This window comes from Pleurodeles waltl, chromosome 1_2 (assembly GCF_031143425.1).
Source record: "Pleurodeles waltl isolate 20211129_DDA chromosome 1_2, aPleWal1.hap1.20221129, whole genome shotgun sequence".
NCBI lineage: Eukaryota > Metazoa > Chordata > Amphibia > Caudata > Salamandridae > Pleurodeles > Pleurodeles waltl.
The window spans coordinates 1325355885-1325382557 of record NC_090437.1 but is presented as its reverse complement, the minus strand read 5'-3'; the positions used below and the strand labels follow the sequence as shown (position 1 = coordinate 1325382557).

At 45.7% G+C, this 26673-nt stretch overlaps 1 protein-coding gene across 1 annotated transcript in view; it reads left to right on the top strand.

Annotated features, from left to right (window-relative positions):
• The window catches only part of LOC138257110 (long-chain-fatty-acid--CoA ligase ACSBG2-like), a 293313-nt gene that overhangs the window by 51505 nt on the left and 215135 nt on the right, over positions 1-26673 (top strand). Inside the window, exon 2 of the mRNA XM_069205886.1 lies at positions 11353-11642. Within this exon, the coding sequence (XP_069061987.1) occupies positions 11353-11642 (290 nt within the window). The remainder of the gene's footprint in view (positions 1-11352; positions 11643-26673) is intronic.

Here is a 26673-nt window from a genome sequence, read left to right as displayed (position 1 = left end):
TTATGGATTACTTACATGTAGTAAAAGGGGAGTTCTGGGCCTGTCACGTAAATTTTATGCCAGGTTCCTGTGGCAGAAAACTGCACATGCAGGCCTGAGGCATGTTTGAAAGGCTACTTCTGTAGGTGGCACAAGCAGCGCTGCAGGTCTACTAGTAGCATTTAATTTACAGGCCCTGGGTATAGAGACACCACTGTACAAGGGACTTACAGGTAAATTAAATGAGCCAATTAGGTGTAAGCCCATCATACCAACTTTAGAAGGAAAAGCACCTGCACTTTAGCACTGATCAACAGTGATAAAGTGCTCAGAGTCCAGGAGCCAGCAAGAGGTCAGAAAAAATAGAAGGAAGGAGGCAAAAAGTCTGGGGATGAACCCGAAAAAAGGGTCAGGTCCAACAGTAGGTTTTCAACCCCCTCAGCTAATCACCTAATGTCTTACAGGGTCAGAGACTATTGTTTGAGGGCCACCTTGGCATAGGCTAAACAGTTAGTGGAGGCTCTTTGTTTGCCAGCTCTACCCTTTCTTAGCAGGAGACGAAGCATCACAAAGTGGTGAGGGTTCCACCAAACTAAAAACAATCGCATAACAACAAGCATTTGCAATGCAATAGGTCTTGCATGTTTCAAACAAGTTAATTGTCATCTTTCACAACAGTGCCCGTGATCAAAAACAAAAGAAAACATGAGAAGAAACTGAGAAAAGACGACTTGGCAAAATAAAATCAAGTTAGCTTTAAAAACTAAAACTTTGCAATTTTGTGCCTTCTGGGCATGTTTTTTCCGGTAACAAGCTTTCCCTTTGCAGGGCACTTGAAGTTAAAAATAACAAATAGTACCTTGATCACATGAGGAGCTGTGGACTGGCACTAATTAAGTTGCATCACTTAGTGCTTGATCCCTGCTCCACACAAAAGAAGGGAAATTATACCAGGCATGCCTTGACAAATTACAAGGCTGTAAAGAAGAGTGCCACGCAAACCAACAAATGGTGTGTGAGAGGTGGGCTCTAAGCCCTGTGCTGAACACAACAGAGACCTGCAAGAGAGATGCATGCACTAGTTATTTTATGTAGTTAAGACAACTGTAACACTGAGAATATTTGTAATATCATATATAAATGGAAAAACGTAAATGGTTGCCTTGTGGAAAAGCCTATCCGTAATACAGTATGTCTGAGTTTGTTATGGTGAAAGACTGTAGTTGTGATTTGTTTATTGGGAAAAGTTGTTTCAGAAACTACAGGTCTGATCTGTTTATTATGAAAAGTTACAGCAAAGTCATTAGGCCTCTTCTATTTATTTTGAAATGCATTTGTTTGTTTGAGCACATAGATCTGTAGTGATGGATTGTAAATACTCTGTGTTAAATCCTGAAGACATGTGTCCTGTTACACAGAATCTCACATATTACATTTGTAGGTAAGCATGTTGGTGTTGATTACTCTTTTTGACAAACCATAGGGTTAACAATATTCTTGCTGGAATCTCTGACACAATCTTGTAATATATGCATGTGTGTGGGTGTATTTGCCTGTGTGTATATATATATAAATATGTATGTGTGTGTGCTTCTGTGTTTATGTATACATACGTGGATAGAGGGGCTTTGGCCAGCCTTCTATGGCCATAGGTCTTCATGTTTATCATTGTTGCTCTCTTCCATCCATGACAGCTTGGGTCAGTGGGTCAGCTCACTTTAAGCATTGGCTCTTCTGCACTGTGAGTGACAGGGCTTGTCTGATCACAGGTGGACGTTTGCCTGAAAGTGTCTTTCATTGCCAGGGCTGATGGGCCAGACTTCTAGATTTCTGTTTCCTCCCTTTACAGGTCCTCTTTCGTTTCTTCCCTTCTCTTTTAATATTAATTTGTAGAGCATCCTCCTGTTACAGACAGTGCTAACGGGACACTTGTGGCTCATTTGGAGCCTCTGAACTTGTCAACGGTCACGAAATGGTAGTGGCTGTAGCGTAACCATCCAAGGTGCTGGTTCTAAGCACTATACACCATGCACAGCACCACTGTAAAGGGGGACGCACTGCTGTGTTTAGTTTTATATGTTAGTGCAATCCTATGCCCACTGGGTTTAGGTCTCAGTATGTTTTTGTTTCTATTTTGCTTCTTTTTATTTAGTGTGCATCAGCTGTTGAGTTTGTGTGTTTCATTGTCTTTGTGAAAGTGGGTGAATGTAAGCATGAGTCACTGGGTGGATGAATGGATGCATGATTACAAGTCAATGTACGATGACTTTTGAGTGTTTAAACTCACCAGTGACAAGGGCTGGGCTTTGGGTTGGTGGCACCCTGCGTAAGTGCCCTCCCAATGACCACCTACGCCACGGATTGCCTCGCTACCACCTGGTAACAGTGCCCCTCAAACTGTGATCTCTCTCCAGGCAGTACATTAATCACCAGAGTTAGCGTGACATGTTTATTGCTGCCTGAAAATTGCTGGAGGCAAGGCATGCTGCAGCAGGTGCTTTTCAAATCATAATAAACTTGCAAACATGGCGCCGCACCCAAAGCCAGCACCCCAGGGCGGTGGCACCAGAACTATCTCCCTAGAGCCGCCCTGCCAGTGACTAAAGAGACACATTTTTCATGCAGGCCTGTTAGCACTGCCAATGCTTGTTAATACTGCTCGTCCTGAGCATTGGCGGCACCCTCCACACGTAAAACCCTGAGCTGATGCTGGCACCGAGATGGACCACGTCCTGAGAGAAGACGCCGGAGTCTGAGATCCAGTTATTGACTGATGACAAGGGTAAGCCGGACAGACCCTGGCTGTGCTGCGGCCTGTGAACAGACACTGCAAGAAGCAGGGCACCGGTGTGCTTTCATCACACCTCTCAGCTGCCAAGGAGGTGAAGGCGTTGCATTGTGGGTACTGATGGCTGGTGCAGTAGGGCTGGTCGGACCTGCCTGTTCACACGCTGCCTCGCACTAATTCGGGGGCGGTGCTCCTGGCTGCAAGCAGAGTCAAATGAGGGCAACTCAGACGCGTTATGAACCCAGAGAATAGTGTGTGATGGATTATGCCAGCTGCCTCGTCTGTGCCAAATACTTTGCCCCTTTTTGATGCCAGCAAAAACGCCGCGAACAGGAGAACTTTCTGCAGACGGGCGGATCCTGCCGGGCCTCCTACTGCAAAGTAATCGCAAGCATTTGCAATAGGTCTTGCATATTTCCAACAAGTTAATTGTCATGTTTTGCCAACAGCGCCCACGTGCAAACACAAACGAAAACATAAGAGGAAACTCAGAAAAGAGGACATGGTAAATAACGTTTGTTTTAAAAAGTAAAACTTTGCAATTTTGTTTGTCCTGCTGGGCACTTTTTTGCCAGTCACAAGCCTTGTGTTTGAGGGACACTGGAAGTTAAAAAGAACAAAATAGTACATCAAACAGGTCTGGAGCAGGGCATTCATTAAGTTGCATCAATTAGTGCTTGATACCTGCTCCACACAGAGGAACGTAAATGATGCCAGGCGTGCTTTGACGAATTACTGGGCTGTAAAGAAGAAAGAGTGTCACTCAAACCAACAAATGGTGACCGACAGACGGGCCCCAAGCCCTGTCCTGAACGCAACAGAGTCTCGCAAGTGAGATGCATGCGCTAGCGCATGCACTCGCAGTCTCGACCCTAAACACACGCACACGCAGTACTACATTTTCAATGATGGTCGCTCAGGGAGGAATGCCGGGTCTGATGGCTAAGCTACAGTCACTGTCCCAGTTGCCCTCTGACCTGCTTCACCTTTACAATTCTCTGGTTATTTCCTCTCCCAAGACTAGTCTGTTCCATGGTGACTTCCCTGTTTAACTAAGTATATTTACTCATGGTTTAAATATGTATGTGTATCTACATATATGTGTGCATATGTGTGTGTATTCATGTGTGTAGGTATGTGTGTATGTATATATATATATATATATATATATATATATATATATATATATATATATATGTGTGTGTATGTATTTTATTGTATGCTTAACATGTTCAAAGGTCATTGGATAACTCCTAGATAAGTTGTTATACTAGATACTTATGAATCCCTGCTCTCATCTTATATTACACTTATCTACCCATCACTATATGTCACGTTGCTATCAATCTATCCTCCATTCCCACTCTGACTCATCCCAAATCCATTATACTACTTTCATCTCCTAAATTACTCTGCCTAAGCTCTTCCCTCCGCTTCCACATCTAACTCAACAAACCTCACTTTACTACCATGATCTCCCAAATAAACCTACTACCTTCTCCCTCATTTATGTCACCCTGCTACTATGATCTCCCTAACCCTTTCCACAGACTCTTCCTTCCTCCATCCCCGCTCTACTCATCCCAAACCTAAATCCTATTACTATAAACTCCCAATTAACACTTCTGGATTCTTCCCTCCTCCACCCCTCCATTACTCCAGTCAATCAAACTAACAAACTCTCATATCCGCGGCTCAAATTAACTCATAATAATACTAAAACTGTACTCATATTTCCCTATACTAATCCACCACTAATTCTTTTTGGGTTCTGGAGTAGCGTGCTACTCACTGAAAAGCGATTCAGCGCCTCGTCAGAGGTAGTAAACGCTATATAAATACTATTACAACACAATACAATTACAAAGTGTCTGACATACCTTTACGACGTTCAGGTCCATTTGGGAGTAGATGATGTATTAAAGGTTTTTCCTTTGCATTCTGGGACTTGGAGTCCTTGTTTTATAATGTGAGGCAAAGAAATATAAATCACCGAATGAGAAGAAGAAAACTCGAGGAGTTGATCTATTCACCTACATGAACCCAGAAACTTGAGAACTCTGGGTATGCTGTGCTGGTCCAGAGGAAATCCCTCAGAGGCATGACTCCCAAAGGTGTTTTAGGGCATCTGCGGCACATAGCTTTGGTATTCAAAGAATGAAGAAGCAGTTTAGAGAGTACCACTGCCCGAATTACTACATAAGGTGTGAAAATGCACTGTATTTCAATGAGCATCAAATTGTCAACTCAATTTAAAAAAAAGGAGGAATGGGAATGAGAAAAAAATAACTTTCAGTGTAAAGAAGTCAGTGAAAACTGTTTACTCTATAATGCTCCAGAAACAGTAATTGTTGTTCGAATTTCTGGTGTTTTTTACAACATTCTGAATTGCCTGAAAGATGGAGCAGCCTCATGCAGTGTTTGGGAGGAACCGCAGGGCCTGGTCTTGGAGACAGCCCCATCTTGTGCCATCTCAAGCTGCTGGTCCCGTAAAGAACAAGAACCAAACCAGGGCCCCTTGCAGCCAGGGTGAGTGGCGTGAAAAGAAATGCAAATCACATTTGCAATGCACCTTTTCATTTGCAAAATTGCAGCCTCGGACCACAGGGGCTCGACAGCTTGACGTAAAAAAAACCCTTGGGCTCAGCTAGATCTAAAGGCTGCTAACTCCCTGAGGCGCCTAGCTGCAACTCATCAAGATGTGCTTTCTATAATAAAGGCCTCCCTGCCTTCTGCAGTGTGCCTGCAGTTTGTGTGTCTACCAATTGGTGCCCTTACTAATAAACAGTCCCTACACTCAATGGTTAATTTGAAAATAAAGACGTGCCGGTGCCCAAAGCTTTCCTCTCAAACTCGGCTGCTGCAGTTAAATGTGCAGCACAGAATACTGAGGCAGCATAATCCTAAAATCATCCCAGGCCTCTTTAATCTATTTACAGCCACTTCCTGTCCCTTCAGCTCACTCTTGCAGCTTTTTGCTTTCTCCCTTTGTGACGTTTTTTCATTTTTCTCTTCCTCTGTCTTTTCCATATATGTTGTTTGCTAGTAGTGCTGGCCCCCAAAAACAAGTGCTGCAATCCCCCACAAGCCAGTGGTGTAACAAAACTTAAGGGGGCTCCCCTGAAAAGTACATGTAGCGGGCTTCCTCCCCGCTGGACCCAATCAGGGTCCTGTTGCACGTGCACAGTGTAAAGTGATCAGGGGGCCCCCTGGAGCTCAGGGCCCTCTCACACCACAGGGGCTGCAGAGGCTTTGTTACTCCACTGCCACTAGTACCCACTGGCTCAAATTAAGCACTTCCTACACCCCCATGAATTAGCTGGTAAACTATTCATCAGTAAAGAAAAACAAGCTTCTGCAATGCAATAGGTCTTACATTTTCTTGAGTTAGAGTTATTGGCATGATAAATTCAGAACTGGATTTTTCTTGCCACATAAATTGGAGAACTCTGTCTCATAAAACCTCTTTTCCTACAATGTTTTGGTGGTCACTGGCGGCTACTGACATCAGAAATCACAAGCCCTTGAGAAGAGATGAGAAGATGACTGCACTACCTCACGTTGTGTAAGTGTCTGAATAGAAATTGGAAAATAAGTCTGGAAAAGTATTTTTATTTTTATTTTAACAGAATCAAAAGTCTTGCAAGCATTCTTGACTCATTTTTTAAGGAGCATAGCAGCCTGAGGAGATTTATGGCCCCAATAAAGGAGATAAGTAATGCTCCCTGTGGGATGTCCTGACTGCTGGCAGGGAGGGTCCCTGGACAGAGAGACTCAAGATGTGATGCAAGGCTAAGCAAGTTTCACATCATTGCATCTAGGTTTAGCTACATTTTACCAGAAAGGTCATTTTGTGGCTTTCGTGAGCAGTGAGCTAAATGACCGGGTGTTTCTTTTGTAAAATAAGCTTATTTTAGGAGCCAGAGGTAAACAACGACAGGGAGATGGGAGGAGTAGAATGCAACATATTAGTTTTTGTGAAAACTACCCTCACCCACTAGTAGTGTCATGCTTCATCATAAGACGATGCTAATACATTCCCACGCTAGCCAATGTAAGGAATGGAGCAAAAGGGAGGGTAAACAAATAACAAATAACAAACACCAAACAGGGATCAAACACGCACAGAACACCTCGTTCAAATGGTTAAATCTATCTCAGGTGATACCATAATCAATCTTTATTCCAAGGTTCACCAGATAAGATTAAAAGAAAATTAATAAAAGGTGGTGAGATGGGGACATAATCACCCCTACACCCCTGCACCCCAAATAGCCATTCACAGGTCATAGCCATTCAAAGGTCAACATGTTTTGGCCGTTTCCGTCGCTCCTAAGGGTCAGGACCATCGATCCCCCTCAATTCATGTTTCCTACCCTACCTGTAGTGTATTCAAATTGTGGCCAAACATGCCTTTGGGTTCACTTGTGCCTCTGTCTCTTAGTACACACACTCAGGATTGCCGAGTTATCATAGTCAATTACCAAAACTAGAGTTTGGTGGGAGCCCCTCCCTGTAGTCACACACTCGTCAAGGGACCGGTGCCACCCATCAGCCAACCGTAACTACACAACCCTTAGGGGTAACGGAAACGGCCGAAACATGTTGACCTTTAATGGCTATGACCTTTGAATGGCTATTTTGGGTATAGGGGTGATTATGTCCCCATCTCACCACCTTTTGTTCATTTTCTGTTAATCCTATACAGGGGGTTTGTTATTTGTTTCCCCTTCCTTTTGCTCCATTCCTTACGAGGGCAGTTTTCCCAAAACTAATATGTTGCATCTGTAGCCGTTGGGACCATGTTTGGGGTCTCAACTTTTATTCCTTGTCGTCTGTGTATGAGTTGTTCATTGATGGGGAGGATGGACAAGGGTATTTTCCTCTCACCCCTCAGGTGTGTTTTGTAGGAATGGAATGCTGCCATAAAACGCAGGCCGCTACAGCCGAAAACACCCACAGTGAAAGGGGAGCACAAAAAGAAATAACAAAAATAGTCCATCACAGAAACAGATAAAGAAACAAAACTGGAACAATACAGTAGTTGGTCACTGCTCTGAGACAGAAAAAAAGGAGACAGAAAAAGGCAGAACTGATCACTAGCAAGTAAGTATTTTTAAAGAACACTGCAACCAACAAATTAAATCACTTTACGCCATAAGAAGTATATTAAAAGCATACACGAGGTCGAATCCTTAAGCTCAACCTAAGAAAGTGTGATGATGTGTTATCACTCATATGCAAGTATGCACCCACTGAGACGTGACGCTTTGGTGCCCCAGGCATGATGACGTATTTGTGGGCCTGCATCATCACACATAAACAAGCATAAGGCATGACACAGTCACTATTTTTTTTATTTTAATTTAGCACTGCAAGATGTGAAACACCCATCTTGGAGCTGGAGGTGTTAAAACACAATTAAAATATGGGTGACACTGCCTTTAAGGAAAAGAGAAGACTGACAGCAAAATGCAGCTGCTGGATCAAGCATAAATAAATACACTGCAACAGGAAAAAGCATTTAACAGTACTTGAAAGAGTACAGCTGAATGATACTTGTAAATGGCTTTGTGAATTTTACCCAGCGAGTCAGTCACTACAGAGGTCCAGGAGATGACTCCTAGCAAGCATGGTATATTATTGTAGTCATTGCCTATTTCATATGTTGCATGTACCTCAAACAGATCCACCCACAAATACTGCAGTTCTAAGGCTGCTACACTAACATTACAAAACATCATAAAGCAGCATGCCAAAAATAACATAATATGATGCACGTAGAAAGAGTGGAGGTTCAAACATCGAAACACTAAAAGAAATACCATTTTTACGAGTGCAGGTAGTCTGTTTGGCAATAATACAGGATATCTGCCTATGGTGTCAATAATTGGCTTTATACTTGTGGAGTGGGTGTTTAAAAAAACAAGGAGAAATCAGAGCTCGTTTTGTCTTGTCTGCCTCAAAAAATAATTTTCTTTCACTTTAGCTTGTTTGTTTTGACTCAACTAGAAATGTTTGTTCACATGTTGCAGTGGCTTTTGAATATTTACTTATTTTCTTTTTGCAATAGGGAAGGAATATTTTAAAATGTATGATTTAGAAAGGCAGATAGTAAATATTTTCTTTTTGTGCCATTAAATATTTGGCATGGCATCACCCTTAAATTATACCTGAACTCAGCAAGTTACAAAAGCCATTTTGTACAGACACGTAAATTTCGATTAATAAATCAATCATGGATTTGTAAAGCGGGGTTAATCACTCATAAGGTCTCAAGCTGCTGAATGAAGGCGCACTGCTCAGTTGAAGGCATAAACCACTTGGGAGTTTTGCTCTGATGATTCCCTGTTGATTTCCTTATCGGGCTACATTGGGGGTGCAGTCTGAGAGACAGCGATGTAGGTTGCTTGCAGCTTCATTAGCATCCTTTGCGTCTGTTGGGAGTGAGTGGTTGAGAGAGTTGGTGAGCTGTGCTTCTGTAACTTTGCCCCAGCGTCTGCCGGGGGAACGGGAGATGTGGTGGTGTGCGGTGTTCTTTTTGTAGGTGAAGTGGATGCACTTATGGTCAGTCCAATGGTGTTCAGAGGTGTGGGAGACTTTGATGTTGTCCCCTGCTGAAAAGAAGGGGTCGAGAATGTGTCCGGCTACGTGGGTGGGGATGTTGACAAGTTGTTTGAGGGTGAGAGTTGTGAGATTGTCCAGGAGTTTTGTGGTGTTGAGGTCATCGAGGGTATCAAGGTGGAAATTGAGGCCACCGAGTAGGATGTAGTCAGAGAAGGTGGGAGCTTCGGGGGTGATGAGGTCCGCAATGTCTTTGCAGAACTGGTGTTGGGGTCTGGATGGCCTGTAGATGAGGGTGCCATGCAGGGAGGAGTTTGGGTTGGTCTGGATCTGGAAGTGTAGGTGCTTGTGCGTTAACTGAGACTGCGACTTGATGATGGTAGTCAGGCGGAGCTTGTTCTTGTAGATTTTGGCAATGCCTCCTCCAGGCTGGTTGGCTTTGTCCTTGTGGATGATTTTGTAGTTGTTCAGGATGGCCGTGGCGATTTCTGGGGCAGTGGTGGGAGTGATTCAAGTCTCCTTGAAGAAGGCAAAATCTGGGGCTGTTGAGTCGAGGAGGTACCAGACTTCTACTGCATGTTTGACAAGGGAGCGTGTGTTGAGGAGAATGCACTTGAGGTGGCTGTCTGTGCTTGGTGCAAGATCATGGGGTGGTCCTTGGAGGGTGCTGGAGCCGCTCTGCAAAAAAAAGGTACATGGGTCAGCATGGTGGCAGGCTGGTGATGTTCCCGGGTTGACGGCACGTAGAGTGCTGGCATTGAACAGGCGGACGGGCAAGAACCAGCGTTGTGGCGCTGGGCGTTGTCCAGGCACGGATAAGCATAGACGGGCTTGCCTTTAGTGTGCCTTCGCTGCGCCAGCGGCATAGCCACCATTAATAAGGGGAAGGAGGCGGGGGTCTGTCAGCTAAGAGGCAGGGAAAGGTCTTTGCAGAAGGGAGGGGGTGGAGCCACAGGGGCAGCAGTGGCACAGGGAGCACACAGGAGGCAGGAGAGGGAAGTGGGAAAAAGAAAAAGAGACAGAAAAATAAAAAAGACAAAAGGCAGAAGTAAAATGCAGGAGTAAAGAGAGACAGAGAGAGACAGAGTATACTTACTTGCAGATGGCCACTAAGCCACAAGGGATGAGGTGCAGGCAGGAGAATACGGGTGGAGGAGGACCTTGAACTAAGAGTCAGACAGGCTCTCAGTTCACCCAAAGCAGAGGCCGCAGCAGCAGGAGGAACTGCACTGGGACAAGCGATTCGTGAGGATGGAACAGAGCGGGGAGGCACGGACAGCAGCGGTGCAGGGAGAACACAGGATGGAGAAGAGGGAAAAAAGAAAATGAGACAGAGAAAAAAAACAAAGAAAGGCAGGATTAAAGAAAGAGAGAGAGAGACTTACTTACAGATGGCCACTAGGTCACCAGGGTTGAGGCACAGACAGGAACCTGCAGGTGGAAGAAGGCCTCGAACTGAGAGTCAGACAGGCTTTCAATTCATCAAGAGCAGAGGAAGCATTAGAAGCAGGAGGAGCTGCACTGGGAGGGTAACAAACACTAACCAGGAGGTCAGATAGGTAGTTGGACCTCAGTAATAAATTAAGAAAAGAAACATTAACTTTTCCATTGAGCTCCTACAAAAATTGAAATTTAATTCAACAGGCCACACCTTGCACCAGCCCTACTGCCCCATCCTTGTGTGATTACCTGCTGGATTTTCTAGTTGGTATAATTGGACCCAGTATTTCTACACCTAGGAAACCTGGAAGCACATGGCCAATCCAATGGAGCAGTATTCCACCTGAGAATACTGCTTTGCCAGACTTGTGTTATATGCCTATATTTATTTATGCATTAATTGACTTTTCAAGTGAGTCATCATTCTTGTTTGCAAACAACTGTTTGAAGTTCAGTGACAGCATAAAATGTGACATGTAATAAGTGTAACAAGTTTGCTGTAAAATTCAGTAAATTGGCCCCATAGTCAGATCGGAGCAGAGGAAATGTTGAAATGAGCTACCTGTTCATTTCTCAAATAGGAAACAACTCTCCAGTTGTCCTTGAAAAGAAGAAAAGCCCTGCTGGGCTGACCCTGGCTCCAGCTGACTGTCTCTGGACAACCGTGAGGGATGGGGCAGTGATGCTGCGCATGGAAGAGACAGGACCAGCCTCAGAGCCGCCAGTCACCGTTGTGCAGATGTTTCAGGACACGGTCCAGCGCTATGGCAACCGACCAGCCATGGCTGTGAAGAGAGATGGGCAGTGGAAGGCCCTCACCTACCTACAATATCATGAGCAGTGCCGGGCAGCAGGCAAAAGTTTTTTGAAGGTCAGTTGGGATGGTACCAGAATATAATGGTCTAAATATACCTAGAGAAAGCACTTGTGTCCTAAATGTTGTTCACAAAAATATTGCTCAACTGGAGTTAATAACAGAAAATCTATTCCATGAAGCAAAGCTTTTGCAAATGATATTCAGGTCACAATACTTATACCAGACAATATTTCTTTCCCTAAGTTGACTGACTTACAGCCAGTCATTTCAAGCGGTTATGTTATTTTAGGTAAATTGATGTAATTATTAATGTGACACTTTGAAATGGTTTACTTGTACTGATGATATAAAAGCAGAATTATGAAGACTTTGTACAACCACTAAGCAATGCAAATTGATTCAAGGCCTTGAAAGGGTATTTACTTTCAAGCACACAAGTTATTTTGCTCTGGAAAGTTACCATTTTTAGAGTAAATTGAGCTTGACCTCATTTTGCATGGGAGGGCAGTGAAATACTGTTAGTACTACTAGAACATTCTAACACAATTGTAGGAGGCTGGACTGGCTTGTAGTGAGTACCAAGGGGTACTTGCACCTTGCACCAGGCCCAGTTATCCCTTATTAGTGTATAGGGTGTCTAGCAGCTTAGGCTGATAGATAATGGTAGCTTAGCAGAGCAGCTTAGGCTGAACTAGGAGACGTGTGAAGCTACTACAGTACCACTTAGTGTCATATGCACAATATCATAAGAAAACACAATACACAGTTATACTAAAAATAAAGGTACTTTATTTTTATGACAATATGCCAAAGTATCTTAGAGTGTACCCTCAGTGAGAGGATAGGAAATATACACAAGATATATATACACAATAGCAAAAATATGCAGTATAGTCTTAGAAAACAGTGCAAACAATGTATAGTTACAAAAGGATGCAATGGGGAAACATAGGGATAGGGGCAACACAAACCGTATACTCCAAAAGTGGAATGCGAACCACGAATGGACCCCAAACCTATGTGACCTTGTAGAGGGTCGCTGGGACTATTAGAAAATAGTGAGAGTTAGAAAAAATAACCCTCCCCAAGACCCTGAAAAGTGAGTGCAAAGTGCACTAAAGTTCCCCTAAGGACAAAGAAGTCGTGTTAGAGGAATAATGCAGGAAAGACACAAACCAACAATGCAACAACTGTGGATTTCCAATCTAGGGTACCTGTGGAACAAGGGGACCAAGTCCAAAAGTCACAAGCAAGTCGGAGATGGGCAGATGCCCAGGAAATGCCAGTTGCGGGTGCAAAGAAGCTTCTACTGGACAGAAGAAGCTGAGGTTTCTGCAGGAACGAAAAGGGCTAGAGACTTCCCCTTTGGTGGACGGATCCCTCCCGCCGTGGAGAGTCGTGCAGAAGTGTTTTCCCACCAAGAGAACGCCAACAAGCCTTGCTAACTGCAAATCATGCGGTTAGCGTTTTTGGATGCTGCTGTGGCCCTGGAGGGACCAGGAGGTCGCAAATTGGACCAGGAGAGAGAGGGGACGTCGAGCAAGACAAGGAGCCCTCTCAGCAGCAGGTAGCGCCCGGAGAAGTGCCAGAAACAGGCACTACAAGGATGCATGAAATGGTGCTCACCCGAAGTCGCACAAAGGAGTCCCACGTCGCCGGAGACCAACTTAGAAAGTCATGCAATGCAGGTTAGAGTGCCATGGACCCAGGCTTGGCGGTGCACAAAGGATTTCCGCCAGAAGTGCACAGGGGCCGGAGTAGCTGCAAAAGTCGCGGTTCCCAGCAGTGCAGCCCAGCGAGGTGAGGCAAGGACTTACCTCCACCAAACTTGGACTGAAGAGTCACTGGACTGTGGGGGTCACTTGGACAGAGTCGCTGGATTCGAGGGACCTCGCTCGTCGTGCTGAGAGGAGACCCAAGGGACCGGTAATGCAGCTTTTTGGTGCCTGCGGTTGCAGGGGGAAGATTCCGTCGACCCACGGAGATTTCTTCGGAGCTTCTGGTGCAGAGAGGTGGCAGACCACCCCCACAGCATGCACAAGCAGGAAAACAGTCGAGAAGGCGGCAGGATCAGCGTTACAGAGTTGCAGTAGTCGTCTTTGCTACTATGTTGCAGGTTTGCAGGCTTCCAGCGCGGTCAGCAGTCGATTCCTTGGCAGAAGGTGAAGAGAGAGATGCAGAGGAACTCGGATGAGCTCTTGCATTTGTTATCTAAAGTTTCCCCAGAGACAGAGACCCTAAATAGCCAGAAAAGAGGGTTTGGCTACCTAGGAGAGAGGATAGGCTACTAACACCTGAAGGAGCCTATCAGAAGGAGTCTCTGACGTCACCTGGTGGCACTGGCCACTCAGAGCAGTCCAGTGTGCCAGCAGCACCTCTGTTTCCAAGATGGCAGAGGTCTGGAGCACACTGGAGGAGCTCTGGACACCTCCCAGGGGAGGTGCAGGTCAGGGGAGTGGTCACTCCCCTTTCCTTTGTCCAGTTTCGCGCCAGAGCAGGGCTAAGGGGTCCCCTGAACCGGTGTAGACTGGCTTATGCAGAATTGGGCACATCTGTGCCCAAGAAAGCATTTCCAGAGGCTGGGGGAGGCTACTCCTCCCCTGCCTTCACACCATTTTCCAAAGGGAGAGGGTGTAACACCCTCTCTCAGAGGAAGTCCTTTGTTCTGCCATCCTGGGCCAGGCCTGGCTGGACCCCAGGAGGGCAGATGCCTGTCTGAGGGGTTGGCAGCAGCTGCAGTGAAACCCCAGGAAGGGCAGTTTGGCAGTACCAGGGTCTGTGCTACAGACCACTGGGATCATGGGATTGTGCCAACTATGCCAGGATGGTATAGAGGGGGCAATTCCATGATCATAGACATGTGACATGGCCATATTCGGAGTTACCATTGTGAAGCTACATATAGGTAGTGACTATATGTAGTGCACGCGTGTAATGGTGTCCCCGCACTCACAAAGTTCAGGGAATTGGCTCTGAACAATGTGGGGGCACCTTGGCTAGTGCCAGGGTGCCCTCACACTAAGTAACTTTGCACCTAACCTTTACCAGGTAAAGGTTAGACATATAAGTGACTTATAAGTTACTTAAGTGCAGTGTAAAATGGCTGTGAAATAACGTGGACGTTATTTCACTCAGGCTGCAGTGGCAGGCCAGTGTAAGAATTGTCAGAGCTCCCTATGGGTGGCAAAAGAAATGCTGCAGCCCATAGGGATCTCCTGGAACCCCAATACCCTGGGTACCTCAGTACCATATACTAGGGAATTATAAGGGTGTTCCAGTAAGCCAATGTAAATTGGTAAAAATGGTCACTAGCCTGTTAGTGACAATTTGGAAAGAAATGAGAGAGCATAACCACTGAGGTTCTGATTAGCAGAGCCTCAGTGAGACAGTTAGTCATTACACAGGTAACACATTCAGGCACACTTATGAGCACTGGGGCCCTGGGTTACCAGGGTCCCAGTGACACATACAACTAAAACAACATATATACAGTGAAAAAATGGGGGTAACATGCCAGGCAAGATGGTACTTTCCTACACAACCCCCCCCAAGCGAAGGACAATAAGACTAGCCATGACCTGATGAGTCTTCATTGTCTAAGTGGAAATATCTGCATTGGAGTGGCTACTCCCAGGTCTATGTTCCACTGTATAGTCCATTCCCTGTAGGGATATGGACCACCTCAACAATTTTGGATTTTCACCTTTCATTTGTTTTAGCCAAAGTAGAGGTTTGTGGTCTGTCTGAACAATGAAGTGAGTGCCAAACAGGTATGGCCTCAACTTCTTCAGAGCCCAGACCACAGCAAAGGCCTCCCTCTCAATGGCAGACCAACGCTTTTCTCTAGGGGTCAACCTCCTACTAATAAAAGCAACAGGTTGATCCTGGCCCTCAGAATTAAGTTGTGATAGGACTGCCCCTACTCCTAATTCAGATGCATCAGTTTGGACATAGAATTTTTTAGATTAACAAGGGCTTTTCAGGACAGGTGCAGAGCACATGGCCTGCTTCAGCTCCTCAAAAGCTTTCTGACAGTTTGCTGTCCATAATACCTTTTTAGGCATTTTCTTGGATGTGAGGTCATTAAGAGGGGCTGCAATGGAGCCATAGTTCTTAATGAACCTCCTGTAATACCCAGTGAGGCCTAGGAAGGCTCTCACCTGAGTCTGAGTGGTAGGGGGAACCCAATCAATAATTGTTTGGATTTTCCCCTGAAGTGGTGCAATCTGTTCCCCACCAACAAGGTGTCCCAGATAAACCACCTTACCCTGCCCTATCTGGCACTTTGAAGCCTTGATAGTGAGGCCTGCCTTTTGCAGGGCCTCCAAAACTTTCCATAGGTGGACCAGGTGATCATCCCAGCTGGAGCTAAAGACAGCTATATCGTCCAAATATGCTGCACTGAAAGCTTCCAGCCCTTGCAGGACTGTGTTCACCAACCTCTGAAAAGTGGCAGGTGCATTTTTCAAACCAAAAGGCATTACAGTAAACTGGTAATGTCCTCCAATGGTAGAAAATGCAGTCTTAGGTTTAGCATCTTCTGACAATTTGATCTGCCAATACCCTGCAGTCAAATCAAAAGTGCTTAGATACTTGGCAGATGCCAGTGTATCTATGAGCTCAACTGCCCTGGGTATAGGGTGAGCATCATTTTTGGTTACCAAGTTGAGACCTCTATAGTCTACACAAAACCGCATTTCCTTCTTTCCATCTTTGGAATGGGGTTTTGGTACCAGTACCACAGGAGAAGCCCATGGACTGTCAGAGTGCTCAACCACTCCTAGTTCTAACATTTTCTGGACCTCTTGCTTTATGCAGTCCCTGACATGGTCAGGCTGCCTATAGATCTTACTTTTGACAGGCAGGCTGTCTCCAGTATCTATAGTGTGCTCACACCAAGAAGTGGTACCTGGCACAGTAGAGAAGAGTTCAGAGAATTGATCTAGGAGGTTTATGCAATTGTCTTTCTGCTCAGCAGTAAGACAATCAGCCAAAACTACACCTTCCACAAGAGCATCTTGTTCTGTGGAAGAGAAGAGATCAGGTAGAGGATCACTGTCTTCTTCCTGTCCCTCATCAGTTGCCATGAGCAGGGTGAGATCAGCCCTGTCATAGTAGGGTTTCAGGCGGTTGACATGGAGCACCCTAAGGGGACTCCTGGCAGTGCCTAAGTCAACTAAATAGGTGACTTCTCCCTTCTTTTCAACAATTGTGTGGGGTCCACTCCATTTATCTTGGAGTGCTCTTGGGGCCACAGGCTCCAAGACCCACACTTTCTGCCCTGGTTGGTACTGAACCAAAACAGCCTTCTGATCATGCCATTGCTTCTGGAGCTCTTGGCTGGCCTGAAGGTTTTTACTGGCCTTTTTCATGTACTCAGCCATCCTTGATCTGAGGCCAAGTACATAATCCACAATATCCTGCTTAGGAGCTTTTAAAGGTTGTTCCCAACCCTCCTTTACAAGTGTGAGTGGACCCCTAACAGGGTGTCCAAAAAGAAGTTCAAAGGGGCTGAAGCCCACTCCTTTCTGGGGTACCTCCCTGTAGGCAAAAAGGAGGCATGGTAGAAGGATATCCCATCTCCTGCGGAGTTTTTCAGGGAGACCCATAATCATGCCTTTGAGAGTTTTATTAAATCTCTCCACCAGTCCATTTGTTTGTGGATGATAGGGTGTTGTGAACTTGTACGTTACACCACACTCCTTCCACATGGCCTTTAAGTATGCAGACATGAAATTGCTTCCCCTGTCTGATACTACTTCCTTTGGGAAGCCCACCCTGGAAAATATTCCCAGGAGGGCCTTTTCCACTGCAGGTGCTGTAGTGGTCCTTAAAGGAATAGCTTCAGGATATCTTGTGGCATGGTCCACTACCACTAAGATGAATCTATTGCCTGAAGCAGTAGGAGGGTCAAGGGGGCCAACTATGTCAACCCCTACCCTTTCAAAGGGAACCACAGGCAGTGGAATAAGGGGTGCCTTTGGTGTGCCACCTGTCTTGCCACTGGCTTGACAGGTTTCACAGGACTTACAAAATTCCTTTGTGTCCTCAGACATCCTAGGCCAATGAAACAATGGAACCAATCTGTCCCAAGTTTTCATTTGACCCAGGTGTCCAGCTAAGGGAATGTCACGTGCCAGGGTTAGGAGGAACTTTCTGTACTCCTGAGGAATCACTAATCTCCTGGCAGCTCCAGGTTTAGGATCCCTATGCTCAGTGTACAAGAGGTTGTCCTCCCAGTAAACTCTGTGAGAGTCACTGACATCCCCATTAGCCTGTTTGACAGCTTGCTGTCTGAGACCCTCTAATGTGGGACAGGTTTGCTGTGCCACACTCAGCTCCTCTCTGGCAGGCCCCCCTTCACCCAAAAGCTCAGCAGTGTTTGCTTCCAGCTCCTCTGGTGTAGGTTCTGCACAGGGAGGGAATTCTTCTTCCTCAGAAGTAGAATCCACTGTAGAGGGAGGGATAGTAGGAAGTGGTTTGCTTCTACTAGCCCTAGCTTTAGGGAGCACTTGGTCCATTGTTCCAGGATCCAAGCTTCCCTGTCCTTTTTGCTTTTTGGCCTGAGCCCTTGTCAAAGCAAAAATATGCCCTGGGATGCCCAGCATTGCTGCATGGGCCTCCAACTCCACATCTGACCAAGCTGATGTCTCCAAATCATTCCCTAATAGACAGTCTACAGGTAAATCTGAAGCTACCACAACTTTCTTTGGACCAGTAACCCCCCCCAGTTGAGATTTACAACAGCCATGGGGTGGCTAAGTGTGTTGTTGTGAGCATCGGTTACTTGGTACTGGTGACCAAGTAGGTGTTGTTCAGGGTGGACCAGTTTCTCTATGACCATAGTCACACTGGCACCAGTGCCCCTGTAGGCCTGAACCTCAACACCATTTATTAGGGGTAGCTGCTTGTACTTATCCATATTAAGGGGACAAGCAACTAAGGTGGCTAAATCAATAGCCCCCTCAGAGACTAACACAGCCTCTGTGGCCTCCCTAACAAGGCCAACCCCAACTAAGTTACCAATAGTGAGCCCAGCTACTCCCTTGGATTGGCTATTAGTAGGTTTGCTCCCACCACCACTGCTATTAGTAGGGACACTAGGTGTAGCAGTAGGGGTTGTAGTGGTAGGAGGCTTGGTGCCTTTCTTTGGACAACTGGGATCTGTTGTCCAATGGCCTTTTATTTTACATAAATAGCACCATGGTTTCTTTTCCTTGTTCTGATTAAAAGAGGATTTGGGCCCACCACCCCCACCAGAGTGTTTTTGTGGGCCTGATGAAGACTCATTTTTAGATTTGTCCCCACCCTTGTCAGAAGACTTACCATCCTTCTTTTTGTTGCCATCTTTGTCACCCCCTGTATGAACTTTTCTGTTCACCCTTGTTCTGACCCATTTGTCTGCCTTCTTTCCCAATTCTTGGGGAGAGGTCAGATCGGAGTCCACCAAGTACTGGTGCAACAAATCAGACACACAATTATTAAGAATATGCTCTCTCAGGATCAAGTTATACAGGCTGTCATAATCAGTAACTTTACTGCCATGTAACCACCCCTCCAAGGCCTTCACTGAATGGTCAATGAAATCAACCCAGTCTTGTGAAGACTCCTTTTTGGTCTCTCTGAACTTTATCCTGTATTGTTCAGTGGTTAAGCCATAACCATCCAAGAGTGCATTCTTAAGAACTTGGAAATTATTAGCATCATTTTCTTTCACAGTAAGGAGCCTATCCCTACCTTTTCCACTAAATGATAGCCACAGGATAGCAGCCCACTGCCTTTGAGGGACATCCTGTACAACACAGGCCCTCTCAAGTGCAGCAAACCACTTGTTAATGTCATCCCCCTCCTTATAAGGGGGAACTATCTTGTGCAGATTCCTGGAATCATGCTCTTTTGCAGGATGACTATGGGGAATACTGCTGCTGCCACCATGGGTTTCTAAACCCAGTTTCTGTCTCTCCTTCTCTACTTCTAAAGTCTGTCTATCCAAATCCAGCTGTTGCTTCTTGAGCTTCAGTCTGGTTTGTTCCACTCTCAATCTATTGAGCTCCCTTTCTAACAATCTGTCATCAGGGTGGGTGGGAGGGACATGCCTTGAAACAGAAGTATGGTGAGAATGGACAGAAGGAGAACTGTCCCTTACAGAAGCCACCCTAACAGCTTGGCTAACAGAAACATCACTACCAGTATGGTGAGAATAAATGCTTTTGCTATGATGTGAGACAACACTATTTATATGGTGTGGCTCATCATCATTACCAACTATGCTAGACTGTCTAGTAATGGGCAGGCTAGGAAGTTTCTTTCCTGAATCTTTTCCTGGGGGAGTCCCTGGATCAGATTGAGAACCATTATCTACTTTTTCAACAGATGGGGCACTTCTGGCCTTATCCTGTTCTCTAAGCATGTTAAGTAACAGTTCCAAGGAAGGATTCTTGCCTACACTCAAACCTCTCTCTACACAGAGACTCCTTGCTCCTTTCCAGCTAAGGTGGTCATATGCAAGTTTGGACAGATCAACATTTTGGCCTGTGCCAGACATTTTTAGAGAGAGTTAAAGTGATAGAAAAAGATAAAAAAGTTTGTCAGAGCTTTTAGAAAGACAGAGAAAAAAACTTTTAAAACTTTTTAGAACTTTTTAGAAAGTTAGAAGTACTTTTCAGCACTTAGAAAAGAGTGAAAAGAGGAAATGCAATACTTTTTGGCTATGTGTATATACACTGACCTTGTTTTGTATATTTTTCTCTTATGAAAAGTACAATGACAAGAGTGGTAAGCAGTCTCAAAGCACTTATCCCACCGCTGCACAACCAATGTAGGAGGCTGGACTGGCTTGTAGTGAGTACCAAGGGGTACTTGCACCTTGCACCAGGCCCAGTTATCCCTTATTAGTGTATAGGGTGTCTAGCAGCTTAGGCTGATAGATAATGGTAGCTTAGCAGAGCAGCTTAGGCTGAACTAGGAGACGTGTGAAGCTACTACAGTACCACTTAGTGTCATATGCACAATATCATAAGAAAACACAATACACAGTTATACTAAAAATAAAGGTACTTTATTTTTATGACAATATGCCAAAGTATCTTAGAGTGTACCCTCAGTGAGAGGATAGGAAATATACACAAGATATATATACACAATAGCAACAATATGCAGTATAGTCTTAGAAAACAGTGCAAACAATGTATAGTTACAATAGGATGCAATGGGGAAACATAGGGATAGGGGCAACACAAACCATATACTCCAAAAGTGGAATGCGAACCACGAATGGACCCCAAACCTATGTGACTTTGTAGAGGGTCGCTGGGACTATTAGAAAATAGTGAGAGTTAGAAAAAATAACCCTCCCCAAGACCCTGAAAAGTGAGTGCAAAGTGCACTAAAGTTCCCCTAAGGACAAAGAAGTCGTGTTAGAGGAATAATGCAGGAAAGACACAAACCAACAATGCAACAACTGTGGATTTCCAATCTAGGGTACCTGTGGAACAAGGGGACCAAGTCCAAATGTCACAAGCAAGTCGGAGATGGGCAGATGCCCAGGAAATGCCAGCTGCGGGTGCAAAGAAGCTTCTACTGTACAGAAGAAGCTGAGGTTTCTGCAGGAACGAAAAGGGCTAGAGACTTCCCCTTTGGTGGACGGATCCCTCTAGCCGTGGAGAGTCATGCAGAAGTGTTTTCCCGCTGAAAGAACGCCAACAAGCCTTGCTAGCTGCAAATCGTGCGGTTAGCGTTTTTGGATGCTGCTGTGGCCCTGGAGGGACCAGGAGGTCGCAAATTGCACCAGGAGAGAGAGGGGACGTCGAGCAAGACAAAGAGCCCTCTCAACAGCAGGTAGCACCCAGAGAAGTGCCAGAAACAGGCACTACGAGGATGCGTGAAACAGTGCTCACCCGTTGTCACACAAAGGAGTCCCACGTCGCCGGAGACCAACTTAGAAAGTCGTGCAATGCAGGTTAGAGTGCCGTGGACCCAGGCTTGGCTGTGCACAAAGGATTTCCGCCAGAAGTGCACAGGGGCCAGAGTAGCTGCAAAAGTCGCGGTTCCCAGCAATGCAGCCCAGCGAGGTGAGGTAGTGACCTATATGTAGTGCACGCGTGTAATGGTGTCCCCGCACTCACAAAGTTCAGGGAATTGGCTCTGAACAATGTGGGGGCACCTTGGCTAGTGCCAGGGTGCCCTCACACTAAGTAACTTTGCACCTAACCTTTACCAGGTAAAGGTTAGACATATAGGTGACTTATAAGTTACTTAAGTGCAGTGTAAAATGGCTGTGAAATAACGTGGACGTTATTTCACTCAGGCTGCAGTGGCAGGCCTGTGTAAGAATTGTCAGAGCTCCCTATGGGTGGCAAGAGAAATGCTGCAGCCCATAGGGATCTCCTGGAACCCCAATACCCTGGGTACCTCAGTACCATATACTAGGGAATTATAAGGGTGTTCTAGTAAGCCAATGTAAATTGGTAAAAATGGTCACTAGCCTGTTAGTGACAATTTGGAAAGAAATGAGAGAGCATAACCACTGAGGTTCTGATTAGCAGAGCCTCAGTGAGACAGTTAGTCATTACACAGGTAACACATTCAGGCACACTTTTGAGCACTGGGGCCCTGGGTTACCAGGGTCCCAGTGACACATACAACTAAAACAACATATATACAGTGAAAAAATAGGGGTAACATGCCAGGCAAGATGGTACTTTCCTACACAACCCCCCCCAAGCGAAGGACAATAAGACTAGCCATGACCTGATGAGTCTTCATTGTCTAAGTGGAAATATCTGCATTGGAGTGGCTACTCCCAGGTCTATGTTCCACTGTATAGTCCATTCCCTGTAGGGATATGGACCACCTCAACAATTTTGGATTTTCACCTTTCATTTGTTTTAGCCAAAGTAGAGGTTTGTGGTCTGTCTGAACAATGAAGTGAGTGCCAAACAGGTATGGCCTCAACTTCTTCAGAGCCCAGACCACAGCAAAGGCCTCCCTCTCAATGGCAGACCAACGCTTTTCTCTAGGGGTCAACCTCCTACTAATAAAAGCAACAGGTTGATCCTGGCCCTCAGAATTAAGTTGTGATAGGACTGCCCCTACTCCTAATTCAGATGCATCAGTTTGGACATAGAATTTTTTAGATTAACAAGGGCTTTTCAGGACAGGTGCAGAGCACATGGCCTGCTTCAGCTCCTCAAAAGCTTTCTGACAGTTTGCTGTCCATAATACCTTTTTAGGCATTTTCTTGGATGTGAGGTCATTAAGAGGGGCTGCAATGGAGCCATAGTTCTTAATGAACCTCCTGTAATACCCAGTGAGGCCTAGGAAGGCTCTCACCTGAGTCTGAGTGGTAGGGGGAACCCAATCAATAATTGTTTGGATTTTCCCCTGAAGTGGTGCAATCTGTTCCCCACCAACAAGGTGTCTCAGATAAACCACCTTACCCTGCCCTATCTGGCACTTTGAAGCCTTGATAGTGAGGCCTGCCTTTTGCAGGGCCTCCAAAACTTTCCATAGGTCATCCCAGCTGGAGCTAAAGACAGCTATATCGTTCAAATATGCTGCACTGAAAGCTTGCAGCCCTTGCAGGACTGTGTTCACCAACCTCTGAAAAGTGGCAGGTGCATTTTTCAAACCAAAAGGCATTACAGTAAACTGGTAATGTCCTCCAATGGTAGAAAATGCAGTCTTTGGTTTAGCATCTTCTGACAATTTGATCTGCCAATACCCTGCAGTCAAATCAAAAGTGCTTAGATACTTGGCAGATGCCAGTGTATCTATGAGCTCATCTGCCCTGGGTATAGGGTGAGCATCATTTTTGGTTACCAAGTTGAGACCTCTATAGTCTACACAAAACCGCATTTCCTTCTTTCCATCTTTGGAATGGGGTTTTGGTACCAGTACCACAGGAGAAGCCCATGGACTGTCAGAGTGCTCAACCACGCCTAGTTCTAACATTTTCTGGACCTCTTGCTTTATGCAGTCCCTGACATGGTCAGGCTGCCTATAGATCTTACTTTTGACAGGCAGGCTGTCTCCAGTATCTATAGTGTGCTCACACCAAGAAGTGGTACCTGGCACAGTAGAGAAGAGTTCAGAGAATTGATCTAGGAGGTTTATGCAATTGTCTTTCTGCTCAGCAGTAAGACAATCAGCCAAAACTACACCTTCCACAAGAGCATCTTGTTCTGTGGAAGAGAAGAGATCAGGTAGAGGATCACTGTCTTCTTCCTGTCCCTCATCAGTTGCCATGAGCAGGGTGAGATCAGCCCTGTCATAGTAGGGTTTCAGGCGGTTGACATGGAGCACCCTAAGGGGACTCCTGGCAGTGCCTAAGTCAACTAAATAGGTGACTTCTCCCTTCTTTTCAACAATTGTGTGGGGTCCACTCCATTTATCTTGGAGTGCTCTTGGGGCCACAGGCTCCAAGACCCACACTTTCTGCCCTGGTTGGTACTGAACCAAAACAGCCTTCTGATCATGCCATTGCTTCTGGAGCTCTTGGCTGGCCTGAAGGTTTTTACTGGCCTTTTTCATGTACTCAGCCATCCTTGATCTGAGGCCAAGTACATAATCCACAATATCCTGCTTAGGAGCTTTTAAAGGTTGTTCCCAACCCTCCTTTACAAGTGTGAGTGGACCCCTAACAGGGTGTCCAAAAAGAAGTTCAAAGGGGCTGAAGCCCACTCCTTTCTGGGGTACCTCACTGTAGGCAAAAAGGAGGCATGGTAGAAGGATATCCCATCTCCTGCGGAGTTTTTCAGGGAGACCCATAATCATGCCTTTGAGAGTTTTATTAAATCTCTCCACCAGTCCATTTGTTTGTGGATGATAGGGTGTTGTGAACTTGTACGTTACACCACACTCCTTCCACATGGCCTTTAAGTATGCAGACATGAAATTGCTTCCCCTGTCTGATACTACTTCCTTTGGGAAGCCCACCCTGGAAAATATTCCCAGGAGGGCCTTTTCCACTGCAGGTGCTGTAGTGGTCCTTAAAGGAATAGCTTCAGGATATCTTGTGGCATGGTCCACTACCACTAAGATGAATCTATTGCCTGAAGCAGTAGGAGGGTCAAGGGGGCCAACTATGTCAACCCCTACCCTTTCAAAGGGAACCCCAACCACAGGCAGTGGAATAAGGGGTGCCTTTGGTGTGCCACCTGTCTTGCAACTGGCTTGACAGGTTTCACAGGACTTACAAAATTCCTTTGTGTCCTCAGACATCCTAGGCCAATGAAACAATGGAACCAATCTGTCCCAAGTTTTCATTTGACCCAGGTGTCCAGCTAAGGGAATGTCATGTGCCAGGGTTAGGAGGAACTTTCTGTACTCCTGAGGAATCACTAATCTCCTGGCAGCTCCAGGTTTAGGATCCCTATGCTCAGTGTACAAGAGGTTGTCCTCCCAGTAAACTCTGTGAGAGTCACTGACATCCCCATTAGCCTGTTTGACAGCTTGCTGTCTGAGACCCTCTAATGTGGGACAGGTTTGCTGTGCCACACTCAGCTCCTCTCTGGCAGGCCCCCCTTCACCCAAAAGCTCAGCAGTGTTTGCTTCCAGCTCCTCTGGTGTAGGTTCTGCACAGGGAGGGAATTCTTCTTCCTCAGAAGTAGAATCCACTGTAGAGGGAGGGATAGTAGGAAGTGGTTTGCTTCTACTAGCCCTAGCTTTAGGGAGCACTTGGTCCATTGTTCCAGGATCCAAGCTTCCCTGTCCTTTTTGCTTTTTGGCCTGAGCCCTTGTCAAAGCAAAAATATGCCCTGGGATGCCCAGCATTGCTGCATGGGCCTCCAACTCCACATCTGACCAAGCTGATGTCTCCAAATCATTCCCTAATAGACAGTCTACAGGTAAATCTGAAGCTACCACAACTTTCTTTGGACCAGTAACCCCCCCCAGTTGAGATTTACAACAGCCATGGGGTGGCTAAGTGTGTTGTTGTGAGCATCGGTTACTTGGTACTGGTGACCAAGTAGGTGTTGTTCAGGGTGGACCAGTTTCTCTATGACCATAGTCACACTGGCACCAGTGTCCCTGTAGGCCTGAACCTCAACACCATTTATTAGGGGTAGCTGCTTGTACTTATCCATATTAAGGGGACAAGCAACTAAGGTGGCTAAATCAATAGCCCCCTCAGAGACTAACACAGCCTCTGTGGCCTCCCTATCAAGGCCAACCCCAACTAAGTTACCAATAGTGAGCCCAGCTACTCCCTTGGATTGGCTATTAGTAGGTTTGCTCCCACCACCACTGCTATTAGTAGGGACACTAGGTGTAGCAGTAGGGGTTATAGTGGTAGGAGGCTTGGTGCCTTTCTTTGGACAACTGGGATCTGTTGTCCAATGGCCTTTTATTTTACATAAATAGCACCATGGTTTCTTTTCCTTGTTCTGATTAAAAGAGGATTTGGGCCCACCACCCCCACCAGAGTGTTTTTGTGGGCCTGATGAAGACTCATTTTTAGATTTGTCCCCACCCTTGTCAGAAGACTTACCATCCTTCTTTTTGTTGCCATCTTTGTCACCCCCTGTATGAACTTTTCTGTTCACCCTTGTTCTGACCCATTTGTCTGCCTTCTTTCCCAATTCTTGGGGAGAGGTCAGATCGGAGTCCACCAAGTACTGGTGCAACAAATCAGACACACAATTATTAAGAATATGCTCTCTCAGGATCAAGTTATACAGGCTGTCATAATCAGTAACTTTACTGCCATGTAACCACCCCTCCAAGGCCTTCACTGAATGGTCAATGAAATCAACCCAGTCTTGTGAAGACTCCTTTTTGGTCTCTCTGAACTTTATCCTGTATTGTTCAGTGGTTAAGCCATAACCATCCAAGAGTGCATTCTTAAGAACTTGGAAATTATTAGCATCATTTTCTTTCACAGTAAGGAGCCTATCCCTACCTTTTCCACTAAATGATAGCCACAGGATAGCAGCCCACTGCCTTTGAGGGACATCCTGTACAACACAGGCCCTCTCAAGTGCAGCAAACCACTTGTTAATGTCATCCCCCTCCTTATAAGGGGGAACTATCTTTTGCAGATTCCTGGAATCATGCTCTTTTGCAGGATGACTATGGGGAATAC